Source organism: Balaenoptera borealis (assembly GCF_965194805.1).
Source record: "Balaenoptera borealis genome assembly, chromosome: 12".
Classification (NCBI taxonomy): domain Eukaryota; kingdom Metazoa; phylum Chordata; class Mammalia; order Artiodactyla; family Balaenopteridae; genus Balaenoptera; species Balaenoptera borealis.
Window position 1 is genome coordinate 76,920,483 of NC_138869.1, and position 13,007 is coordinate 76,933,489.

The 13,007-nt window shown below is 48.6% G+C and overlaps 1 protein-coding gene across 1 annotated transcript; it reads left to right on the forward strand.

Annotated features, from left to right (window-relative positions):
• The first annotated feature begins 4,569 nt into the window (after positions 1-4,569).
• Positions 4,570-10,165, forward strand: PTCRA (pre T cell antigen receptor alpha). The gene is made up of 5 exons (XM_082345512.1): positions 4,570-4,700; positions 6,972-7,004; positions 7,838-8,158; positions 9,017-9,061; positions 9,667-10,165. The coding sequence occupies exons 1-5, from the start codon at positions 4,643-4,645 to the stop codon at positions 10,155-10,157; spliced, it is 948 nt and encodes a 315-aa protein (XP_082201638.1). The 5' UTR covers positions 4,570-4,642; the 3' UTR covers positions 10,158-10,165.
• The last annotated feature ends 2,842 nt before the right edge of the window (positions 10,166-13,007 follow it).

Below are 13,007 nucleotides of genomic sequence, written 5' to 3' on the forward strand. Positions count from 1 at the left end.
CGAATACCCAATGCAGCCAAAAATCAAATTAAATTTTAAAAAATACATTAAAAAAAAAAAGAATGGGGTTTCCCTGGTGGCGCAGTGGTTAAGAATCCGCCTGCCAATGCAGGGGACACGGGTTCAAGCCCTGGTCCAGGAAGATCCCACATGCTGCAGAGCAACTAAGCCCGTGCGCCACAACTACTGAGCCTGTGCTCTAGAGCCCACGAGCCACAACTACTGAGCCCACGTGTCACAACTACTGAAGCCCGTGCACCTAGAGGCCGTGCTCCACAACAAGAGAAGCCACCACAATGAGAAGCCCGCGCACCGCAACGAAGAGTAGCCCCCTCCTCCCTGCCTTGCTGCAACTAGAGAAAGCCGGCGCACAGCAACGAAGACCCAACACAGCCAAAAATAAGTAAATAAATAAATTAAAAAAAAAAAAAACTAGTAAGACACTAAGACTACAAGCAGACAACAAACAGACAATACAGTGAAGGAAACAATTAAGATGGGAAAATAATGTTATCAGAGAAATGAATACCATTTTAACTGAAGAAATTAAGATTTTTAATTTTTTATTTTATTTTATTTTTTAAAGAAATGTTAAATGCTGATGGGGATGAAGTGGACCTTTCATACATTGTGGTGGTTTTATACTAACATAAATTAGTACAACAGGTGTATCAGGGAGACTTAAAACACAGAGGCCTCTGATGCTCAACATCACTAATCATTAGGGAAATGCAAATTGAATCCACCATGAGATAACACTTCACACTATCAATTATGATGGCCACTATCAAAATTAAAATTAAAATAAATTACCATATGATCCAGCAATGTCACTTTTGGGTATATACACAAAAGAACTGAAAGTAGGATCTTTTTGTTTATTTGTTTGTTTTTGGCCATGCCATGTGGCTTGCTGGGATCTTAGTTCCCTCACCAGGGATTGAACCTGGGTCCAGTGAGTGAAAGCATGGAGTCCTAACCACTGCACTGCCAGGGAATTCCCTGAAAGTAGGATCTTGAAGAGAGATTTGTATGCCCATGTTCACAACAGTTAAAACAGGGAAACAAACGTTGAGGGATGTCCACTGAGAGATGAATGGATAAGAAGCAAAATGTAGAATGTACATACAGTGGAATATTATTCAGACTTTAAAAATTTTTTTAATTTATTTATTTTGGGCTGCGTTGGGTCTTCGTTGATGCGTGCGGACTTTAGTTGCCGTGAGCTGGGGCTACTCTTCGTTGCGGTGCGCGGGCTTCTCATTGCGATGGTTTCTCTTGTTGTGGAGCACGAGCTCTAGAGCGCAGGCTCAGTAGTTGTGGTGCACGGCCTTAGTTGCTCCGCGGCATGTGCGATCTTCTCGGACCAGGGCTCGAACCCATGTCCCCTGCATTGGCAGGTAGATTCTTAACCACTGCACCACCAGAGAAGCCCCAGCCTTTTTTTTTTAATGTATTTTTATTTTATTTTATTTTTGGCTGCGTTGGGTCTTCGCTGTGGTGCGCAGGCTTCTCACTGTGGTGGCTTCTCTTGTCGTGGAGCACCGGCTCTAGGTGACAGGGCTCAGTAGTTGTGGTGCATGGGCTTAATTACTCCGCAGCATGTGAGATCTTCCTGGACCAGGGCTCAAACCTGTGTGCCGTGCATTGGCAGGGGGATTCTTAACCACTGCGCCATCAGGGAGGTCCCTATACAGCCTTTAAAAAGGAAGGAGGTTCTCACAAGTTACAACATGGATGATGAACTTTGAGGATATAGTGCTAAATGAAATAAGCCAAGCACAAAAAGACAAATACTGTATGATTCCACTTTAATGATGTAGTCAAAATTACAGAAACAGAAAATAGAATTGTGGTTGCCTGGGGCTGAAGGGAGGAGGAATGGAGTGTTTAGTTTTGCAAGAATTCTGGAGATGGATGATGGTGGTGGTTGCACAAGAATCGGAATGTACTTAATGCCACTGAACTTGAAATGGTTAAGATGGTAAATTTTGTTATATGTGCTTTACTACAATTTAAAATTTTTTAAGTTAAACAAATCCCCTCCCAAAATCACAGAGGCCTTTAAGCCAATTTTAAGGAAATAAGTATGAATTTGGAAAATACTTTATGACCAAAGATATTTATTGCCCCAAACTGGAAAACCCAAATGTCTGAAAGCAAAGGAATGGCTAAATAAACTATGGTACATCTGTAGTTTTATGTTTTAATAATGTTTATTTTCCTGATTTTAAAAATAATACAGATTCATCATAGAAAATTTAATAAATGAACAATTATAAAGATGAAAATAAAAACTATCCAAAAGCCTAACATGCAGAGATAACCATTGTTAACGTTTGGTCTTCATCCTTCTAGGAATAGTTATATATTTCTTATACAAAATTGGGTATATATTGTGCATTTAAATTTGCATCCTGTTTGTTTAGACTTTCTGTGTATGTAATTATGTATACACATATATAAAGAAAGGGAGAACATTTATTGACTTCTTACTATGTATAGAGAATAATGCTAGAGCTGCTTCATGGATGATCTTGTTAAATATCACAGAACCCCTTTGAGGTATTATCATTCCCGTTTTACAGATGAGGAAATGGAGGATTAGGGAAGTAAGTAATTTGGTGAAAGTCACACAACTCCTGAATGATATAGTCAGGATTGAAAGCCAGGTATTCTGGCTTCACAGCCCACACTCTGAACCAAACTCTCTTCTACATCCCATGTCATTAAACATTCTTTTGAAAACACGTTTTTAAAAGCTGCTGCATAGGGACTTCCCTGGTGATCCAGTGGTTAAGACTGCAGGGGGCCCAGGTTTGATCCCTGGTCAAGGAGCTAGATCCCGCATGCCGCAACTAAGAGCCCACGCAGCCAAATAAATATTTTTTTTAAAAGCTGCTGCATGGGGACTTTCCTGGTGGCACAGGGGTTAAGAATCCGCCTGCCAATGCAGGTGACACGGGTTCGAGCCCTGATCCAGGAAGATCCCACATGCCGCGGAGCAACTAAGCCTGTGTGCCACAACTACTGAAGCCCGCACGCCTAGAGCCAGTGCTCTGCAACAAGAGAAGCCACTGCAATGAGAAGCATTCGCACTGCAACAAAGAGTAGGCCCCACTCACCGCAGCAAGAGAAAGCCAGAGTACCGCAACATAGACCAACACAGCCAAAAATTAATTAATTAATTAATTAATTATTTTAAAAAGCTGCTGCGTAATATTCACTAATATAAATACACCAAACGTCATTGAACCCTCTCCTAGCATTGAACAATTAGGTTGTTTCCAATTTCTCTTGTTTTTTTTTTTTTTTTTAAACAAGAGGTCAGGGTTCCTGTGCTCTCTTTTTTTTTTTTTTAATTTTTATTTATTTATTTATTTATTTATGGCTGTATTGGGTCTTCGTTTCTGTGCGAGGGCGTTCTCCAGTTGCGGCAAGCGGGGGCCACTCTTCATCGCGGTGCGCGGACCTCCTCTTCATCGCAGTGCGCGGACCTCTCACTATCGCGGCCTCTCTTCTTGCGGAGCACAGGCTCCAGACGCGCAGGCTCAGTAGTTGTGGCTCACGGGCCCAGCCGCTCCGCGGCATGTGGGATCTTCCCAGACCAGGGCTCGAACCCGTGTCCCCTGCATTGGCAGGCAGATTCTCAACCACTGCGCCACCAGGGAAGCCCATCTCTTGTTTTTTAATATAATACTTCAAAGAATATTTTTGTGCATAAATCTTTGTCTTATAATGACTGAATCTCTTATTATTCCCTTAGGGTATATACTTAGATGTAAAGTTTCAGGGTCAAAATAACAGCTACAGATAAAATTTAGTGGAGTCACTGAAAATAAAATTTATAAAGTTTTTTGCGGGGAGGGGGCGGGAACTTAGTTCCCCGACCAGGGACTAAACCCAGACCCACGGCAGTGAAAGCGCCAAGTCCTAACCACTGGACCACCAGGGAATTCCCTAAAAAGTTTATTTTTAAGAAGAGGTTTGATATGACGGGGCAGGGAGTATGTGGGAAATCTCTGAAATTTCTGGTCACCTTTGCTATAAACCTGATATGGCGCTAAAAAATAAATTCTATTTAAAAGGGTTGTAACTACATGGAAATAAGTTTATTGGGCTTTTTGGCTATAGTAAGGCCAGCCATCAGAAAACAGTTCAAGCCCTGGCTCTGCCACCTGCCAGCTGTGTGGCCTTGGGAAGGTCACTCAATCTCTCTGAGCCTCAGTTGCCTCACCTGTGAAATGGAACTCACAGTTGTTGGCTGGATGGAATGAAGTGCTGTATGTTAAGCCCCTGACCTACCCGTCAAGTGCTCTGGATCCTGTAGATGGCAGGGGCAGTGACTGGGAAAAGGCTTTGCACACTGTGAAGTGCTCTTCAGATGGGAGGGGGTGTGGCATCTGACTCCTGGTGTGGTAGTGGCACTCTGAGTTCCCTGGACCCGTGAGAGAGTGAGAGAAGGCTGGGTTTGGGGGCCAGGGTGAGGGTGGGAGGGGCCCCTCACCTGGGGAAACGGCTCCGTGGTGGAGCAGCTGAGATGCAGCTGGGCCTGTGGCCTGTGAGGCAGTCCTGTGGCCGCCTCCTCCGCCAGCCCACAGCCCAGGTCTGCAGTTGGGTCCTGCCTCCTCTCAGGTGGGCCATGCCTGGGACTTGGCTGCTGCTTCTCCTGGCCCTCGGGTGTCCAGCCCTGCCCACAGGTGAGCGCCCTGCCTGCATCCCTCTCTGTGCCCCATTAGTCTGCCCAAGCCTACTCCCTCACTCTGGGCGTCCCTAGGTGTGGGAGGGATTCAGGGAGGCAGGACAGAGGTACCTGGGTCCCCTGGGGAGGGTCTCACCAGAAGCCCATCATCCCCTTCCCCATTATATTCTACCTCCCAGCTACCTTGCTCTGGGGCCCCCAAGTCCTGCTCCCCTGGAGTCCACAGTGTTGGGAGGAAGGGTACTCACCTCTCAGAGCAAGCTGGACAGGTGTGTATGATGGGGGGGGGGGTACCCTGGCTGTGTTGTGTTATATGGGGTGATGGGGCACGAGCAACATGGTGAGGTCCCACCCTCCTTACTGTCCAGTCTCCTACCCTCAGGGCTCAGGGTGTCTCACGTTCACTCCCAGCTTCCCCTACAAATGGGCTCTCAGAAGTCTCAAGGCCTCAGCGACTTCCCAGTGTATTGACCCCCGACCCCGATCCCAGTCCTCCAAAGATCAAGGCTGGAGACAAAGGAGTCAAATTCTGAGAATTCCAGCTTCATTTAGAAGCTTGTGCATGTTCGCATGTGTGTGGTGGGGACAGGTCCTTGACTTTGAGTTGGGGCATCTCCTTGTTCTAAAGCTGGCCCCCAGTATGTCACCAGCTCACCCTCGCTAGGGAGATAAACCACACCCATGTGGATCGGGGAGAGCCCATGTCGGGAGGCCTGAGCTCTGGGAAAGAAGCAGCTAGGGTGAGGAGGAGCAATCCTGGGAGGCTTCACGGAGGAGGTAGATGCTGAACTCAGCTAGGGGAGGGTGTCTCTCTGTACAGCTGAAAAGGCTCAGGAGGTTGAGGGTCCTGGAGCTCACTGCCAGCCTTCTCTCCTCCCTTTGTTTGTGATGCCTTATCAATATTAGTATTGATGATACTTATCTGCCAAGGTGTTTTATATTCATGATTTTTATTCTTCACAGCAATTTTACTGGGCTGGTGTTATTAACCCCATTCTATCAATGGGACAATTAAGACTCTAAATTAAGTGGACAACTCAGGAGTCAAACCAACTCTGTCTGAGGCCATGTCCCAGGCTTGATCCACTGCGTCATGTAGCAAATCTTAGTCATCCTTCCAAGTGGGGTGGTCTGTGGGATTTGGAGTCACAGAGGTCTGAATTCAAATCCTGAGCGGGCTACTTACCATCCTCCTGCTTCTAGGTCAGTTATTTGACCTTCAAGAAATCTTTTGTGAGGGAATTCCCTGGCAGTCCAGTGGTTAGGATTCCTCTGCAGGGGGCACAGGTTCGATCCCTGGTCGGGGAACTAAGATCCCACATGCCACGTGATGCAGCCAAAAAAAAGAAATCTTTTGTGAGCACCCCCCCCCACCTCTAAGTCCCCATGAGATTCTCTGGCTTCCCTTCCCGGCACCCTGGGGCATTTCTTTACCTTGGCTGCACCTAACTCATGGTGTGAATTTGTAGGTTTTAACCTTTGAGATTTTATTTATATGGAAAGATATCCAACTGTTCTTTTTTTTTTTGGCCGCACCAAGTGGCTTGTGGTATCTCAGTTTCCCTACCAGGAAGTGAGCCCAGGCCATGTCAGTGAAAACACCGAGTCCTAACCACTAGCCTGCCAGGGAATTCCCGATATCCAACTATTCAAAAATAAGATTTTGTTACATATTAAATGAGTCATCTTTACCAAAAAGAATAAGTTTTTGGAAAATCAAGACTATTCTGAAAAATATAGGACAAATGTTTGCAGTACCCACATGACTTATTTTTGTTTTTTTAATTATAAAATAATACAGATATACACTTTATTTTATTTATTTATTTGGCTGTGTCGGGTCTTAGTTGCGGCACTCGGATCTCCGTTGTGGCATGCGGGATCTTTAGTTGCCGCATGTCAACTCTTAGTTGCGGCATGTGGGCTCTAGTTTCCTGACCAGGGATCAAACCCGGGCCCCCTGAATTGGGAGCGCAGACTCTTAGTCACTGGACCACCAGGGAAGTCCCCAGACATACACTTTAAATGGGTGAATTGTATGGTATGTGAATTATATCTAAACAAAGCTGTTGAAAAATACTACAGACCTACAGAAAAGAAGGAAGAATAATACAACAAACACCCACGCATACTCCACTCAGATTAGCAAATAGTTAAAATGTTGCCATATTTGAATCAAATATTTTTTAAAAGAAACAAAAACACACAGATACATTTGAGGCCCCTTTTGATCTCATTCCAGATTCTATTTCCTTCCCTTCCTCCTCAGAGGTAACCACTCTCCTGAGGCTGGCACAACAAGGTACTATAAATATTTGTTTGCATCTGCTGTCTTTCTCATGGGACTGAGATCATTGAGAGCAGGGACAATATTTTAATTAATGTTGTATCCCCAGTGCCTGGCACAGAGAGATTCACGTATGATAGGTAGGTGACAGAAGGATGGAAGAATGGATGGATGAATGGAAGGAAGGAAAGATGGATAAATGGATGGATGGATGGATGGATGGATGGATGGATGGATAGAAATATAGATGGAAAGTAGAAAGAAGAGATGTAGGGAAGATGGATGATGGAAGAAAGGATGGATGAGGGACTTCCCTGGTGGCGCAGTGGTGAAGAATCTGCTTACCAGTGCAGGGGACACAGGTTCGAGCCCTGGTCCGGGAAGATCCCACATGCCGCGGAGCAACTAAGTCCGTGTGCCACAACTACTGAGCCCACGTGCCACAACTACTGCAGCCCGCATGCCTAGAGCCTGTGCTCCGCAACAAAGAGAAGCCACTGCAATGAGAAGCCCGCACACCGCCACAAAGAGTAGCCCCTGCTCGCCGCAACTAGAGAAAGCCTGCGCACAGCAAGGAAGACCCAATGCAGCCAAAAATAAATAATTAATTAATTTAAAAAAAAAAGAAAGGATGGATGAATAGATGGGAAAATGAAAGGATGGAGGGAAGGAAGGTGGTTAGATAGGTAAATGCAAGGAGAGAGGGATGGATGAGTGCGTAGAAGGATAGATTGATGGTTGGTGGAAGGATAGATGGAAGGAGAGAAATCCAGAAGGAAGGATATGAGATGCTGACCTGGGAGGGCATGGACAGATCTAGCCCCCTACAAGTGCGTGCTCTCTTGCAGGTGTGGGCAGCACACCCTTCCCCTCTCTGGCCCCACCAATCACACTGCTGGTGGATGGGAAGCAGCAGACTCTGGTGGTTTGCCTGGTCCTCGACGTTGCACCCCCTGACCTTGAGAGTCCCATCTGGTTCTCAGCTGGGAATGGCAGCTCACTGGATGCCTTCACCTATGGCCCTTCCCCAGCAGCTGATGGCACCTGGACTAGCTTGGCTCAGCTTTCCCTGCCCTCTGAGGAACTGGCAGCCTGGGAGACCTTGGTCTGCCACACTGGGCCTGGGACTGGGGACCACAGCCAGAGCACACAGCCTCTACAGCTGTCAGGTGGGGACAGAGCCTGGGCCCCTGTGGTTGCTCCCTGCCCCTTTCACACCCCTGAAACCAGGATATGGTGGCAGGGAGGGCAGAATCCAGGCCAAGGGGGCATGAAGGGAATCTAAGTGCCAACCATCTAGGTGATGAGATGTCTGAGGTCAAAGGAGGGTGGCCTCAGGGCCCTGAGTTCTGGGATTTGAAACAGTGATATCTCATTCAAATCCAGGCTCTGATGCATGACTTCCAAGAGGTAATAATGTCTCCTCCCTTCTAGGTTAATATCTTTCTATGTATACCCAGGGTTAATATCTATATCTATTATCACCCTAAATATGACACCCTACCTATTAGAATCAAACAATAATTAAATATTAAGTTGCTATCACTTACTTATTGTTTATTCTGTGCCAGGCACTGTTGTAAACACTTTACACTTCTGAAGTAGGTCATATTATTCTCCTCATTTTATAGGCACAGAAAGGTTAAGTAACATGTCCAAAGCCAGCTATTATTATTATTGACCAGATGACTTACTTCCTCTTTTTGAATTATGTTTGTTTTCTCATCCTCCAAATAGGAATGTTTGTTGAATAAATGTACTGCCTTCCAAAGAAGGCTGCTAAGAAAATTGATTCCTTGTCTAAAAGTGCTGAGGCATCTCTAGGGGCAGGAGGACAGCCAGGAGAGAGGGAGATCTGGGCCCCTCAGAGGACTTGCTGCAGATGGGCTCAGGGTTCCCACTACTGGTTCATTTGTCCATTTATCCAGTGCTCCAAGAAGAGCTGCCCTGAGCAGGGCCAGGGCATAGCACTGGGGTGGAGGGCACAGCCCATCCCAATGACTTACTCCTTTCTCCTTGACTGGCAGGAGAGGCTTCCTCAACCAGGACCTGCCTCTGGGAGCCTCTCAGGGGTGAGTACCAGGAACCAGGACCTCAGGCCCTGTTGGGCTCTGGGCCTGATGGGTCCCCTCAAGAGGCTGCCTTGCTGGGTTGGGGCACTGGCTAGCCTGGGCCTCTGTCTACCCCTGGGTCAGGTGGGGATAGATCCTCTGACCCCAGCATAATTCCTGGACGCCAGCTGAGAAGCACAGGTGAGAGCTAGCAGAAGGGTCCTTGAAGCTCTCCTTGGGCAGCCCAGAGGGATGGTCTCAGCATCAGAGCCTTGGGAGACTCTTGGGAGTCTAGGGAGCCTCGGGAGACTGAGTGGAGGAAAGTCCCACCCGCCGCTGGATGCAGTCATGAGCCAGGTTCTACTTCCCTACCAAACAGAGAAACCTGAGCTGGTGTCTCTCCTCCGCACCAAATGCTAATTCCTGCCTGGCTTGCATCCCCTTGGTTGCTGGGGAATAAAATTAAATGAAGGCTAGGAAGGTGTTTGTTATTATCACCAGTCAGAGCTGAGGTTAGACACCAGGAAGGACGTCCCCTGGGTTCCCTCTCCTCTGGTGAACCTTCTCGCGTGCGTGGGGCTGAGCGCCAGCCTCTAGGCAGCTCACCGGCTCCTTCTCTCCCGCAGGGACCCGGGGCCAGGCGCTGCGGCTCGGGGCGCTGCGGCTGCTGCTCTTCAAGCTGCTGCTGTTGGATGTGCTTCTGACCTGCAGCCGCTTCCGCGCCCCGCCCGCCGCGCGGGGGGACCCGGCCCGGGCGCCTCGCCCTGGGGACCCCGGGCTCCCCGCGACCCCGCTGGCGGACCACCTTCTCCTCCCGCAGCCTCCGCCACCGGGAGGATCGCCCGCAACCCCCACCGACTGGATTCGCCGCAGTGATGGGTGGACCACAGGCCGAGGGCTCAGCCTGTCCACCCCGCCGGCGCTGCAACCCCGGGACGGCCGCTGGGTTCACACCCGCCATCCGGGTCGGGATCCCAGGAGCCCTGTCTGGGAGGAGGGGCCGCTGGTGCTCAGGGCGTGGCGCTCGGGACCCGCCCTCAGTATTCCTGCCTCCAGCCTTGGAGCATTTCTCTGCGGTCTGCCTCCTCCAGCTGACCCGAGCTTCCCCGGGGGCTAGGTTCCGTCTCGCCCCCTCAGACTGACGGCTTTCTGAGGGAAAAGGCTTTGTCTCTCCCATCAGACTGGAAGCCCCTTGAGGGTGGTGATCGACCCAGACACTGGGACATTTGAGGTGCTGATAACTGAGAACAATTAAAGGAGAACTTATATGACACAAGCAAATGAAAAATATTTTAACACTTGTCTGCTCTGGGAGGAGGGAATTTGGCAGATTTACAGGAGGCAGAAAGCTGGGAAGGCTTCCTGAGGGTGAGAGCCTGGAAACTGCAGAGTGGAGCTGGGGGTGGGGGTGGATGTGGTCCCAACTCTGTCTCCTTTCCTCATCACCAGGCATGGGGCAAGGCCGCCTCTCTGTCTCCTCACCCTCGCCCAACCTCTCTGAGAGGTCAGGGTGAGGAGCCCAGGAACCCAGGACGATGGGGCACTGGGCCTGAAGTCTTGCACAGACTTGACAGAAAAGAATAGGGCCAGGATTCCAGAGTAACAGGATCATAACCAATGCCAAGAACACAGATAGTAATTCCAAACTTACATATTATTAATCAATTAAGGGTCATTATTCGTGTGACAAATATTCACTGAGCTTCAACTCTGAGCCAGGCACTAAAGAGGTTTTTGTTTCGTTTTGTTTTCTTTCCTAAAGAGAGTTCTTGCACTGATAGAATATGAGGCTCCCACAATGAAGTGTAACCTGTGTGTCCTCCGTTAGTCCAGCTCTTGCAGGAAACCCAGCCTTTTCCAGAGTTTCCTCTCCAGTAATCACCCCAAGAATCTCTGGGTGCATTCATGTGAATCCAGATGTCCCCTGGGGCAGTGCAGGACAGTTCCCTGGATCAATGGCCCTACTTCAGTCTTCCTTCCCCCAAGGTGGCGGTGAGGAACTGTACTCTAACACTCCCCACACACATGGCGTCAGTGACTCCCAGCTTGCCAGAGCCCCTCTGCCCTTTTAGCTACTCTTCCACGAAAACCCTGACCTCTCCTCCACTGTTCATCTCTCACCAGCCTGTAAGGAGATTCTCCCAGCTCTTTTTTGGATCCTTCAAGGAGGGAGAGGGCACAACTTCTGGGGAATCAACCTGTCCACCATCCCTACAGAGCCGGCTCCTTCCCTAACACACAGAATGAGGGAGGGGTAGGCTGGGTGGGGGTGGGGGTGTATCCAGCCATAATCTCAGAATTTCTCCAGCTACTGTCCCTTCCCAGCTCTCAGCCCAGATGTTGAGCCCAGGGCTCCTGCTAAACTAATCTGTGTCTCAGTAAATGTCCTCTCAGAGGCCCTTTTGTTTATTCTGGAAGCAGGCTTCCCTTAGCTTCAGTGCTCCTACCCATCTTGCCCCCCTTCCCCCAATCCTGCCCTGCCCCAGACTCTGAATCCCCACTGTGGCTGGCTTAATGTTATTTCCCAAGAGGGTTCCTGGCCAGACTCTTGAGCCTCCTCAAGTCTTTTGAAGCCTAGAGAGCATGGAGGACCTCAGGACAATGTCCTGACCCTCTACACTGTGGAATTCTACATACACAGCTCCTGCCTATCCAAAGTGCCTTGTCACCCACACAACTGTTTTGAGCAAGAAACTAAGATCAGGGGCTTCCCTGGTGGCACAGTGGTTAAGAATCCGCCTGCCAATGCAGGGGACACGGGTTTGAGCCCTGGTCCGGGAAGATCCCACATGCCTGGAAGCAACTAAGCCCGTGCGCCACAACTACTGAGCCTGTGCTCTAGAGCCCGCGAGCCACAACTACTGAAGCCCGCGTGCCGAGAGCCTGTGCTCCGCAACAAGAGAAGCCAGCGCAATGAGAAGCCCGTGCACCACAACAAAGAGTAGCCCCCGCTCGCCACAACTAGAGAAAGCCCACACGCAGCCAAAAATAAATAAATAAAATAAATAAATTTAAAAAAAAGAAAAGAAACTAAGATCAGGAAATGACAAGTCAATGGACTGAGCATCAGTCCTTTAAAGTCTTTATAAAATAGCATAAATATCCAACCTCTAGGAAGGAAACATGAGGCACTGGGAAACACGGATTTATGGACAAAAATGGAATTTTCAGACAACCTCCCAGAGAAGCAGCCGTGGTCTGTGCGTGTCCATAGGACACTGAGCTCAGGAGCAGCCTGAAGCAGCCCCAAAGACCCAGAGAGTCCTCCTCTTGATGACACAGCACAAGGGGGTTTCACTGAGCAACTCCTTGTGCTAGGCGCCCTGTTGCTGGGGAGGTAGAAGGGAAATCAATCATTCATTAGCCAAGTCCCTGCCTTGTGGGAGCTCAGAATCCAAAGAAATAAACAATAGGCCAGAAAAGGGAGCCAGATTACACACTAAAAAGAAAATTATTGCATGAACTTTTTACAATCTGCTCAATAAGTTTAATTCTATTAACCCGTTTGAGCGTCGCAGGAACAGGCAAGTCTTGAACAGCAGCTAGGAGGATCACTTTGTCATCATACAGATAAAAATTGAGGCTCAGAGAGGAAATGATTTGTTCTAGTTCTCACTGGGACAAATCTAGGGTTCCTGGGCCCTAAGAAAGCTGCTTGAGGGCTGGGGACTCTTTGAATCGTCCAGGTCTCATCCACAGCGCCTACTAGAGTGACTGGCGATTAGAACAATAACAACAGCAGCAATAATAATAATAAAATTTTAACACTGGTGCTCAGTAAGTACTAACTTCATAATGACCCCAGGGGAGAAGCGACGTGCAAGGAGACGGAGAAGGCAGTGAAGACTGTCTTTCCCATACCTTTCAGGACCAGGGCGCTGCTTCCTCTCCCCTAGCCCTGGTCCTCCAGCCCCTCCCAGAGCCTCCGTTATGGGATGGGAAAAGATGTTGCCATAGGTCACTGAGG

Coding starts and splice junctions, on each gene's coding strand:
- PTCRA (XM_082345512.1), top strand. CDS start 4,643: ATGCCTGGGACTTGGCTGCTGCTTCTCCTGGCCCTCGGGTGTCCAGCC. Junction 7,005..7,837: donor CCTGAGGCTGGCACAACAAG/GTACTATAAATA, acceptor GCTCTCTTGCAG/GTGTGGGCAGCACACCCTTC. Junction 9,062..9,666: donor CCTCTGGGAGCCTCTCAGGG/GTGAGTACCAGG, acceptor TCTCTCCCGCAG/GGACCCGGGGCCAGGCGCTG.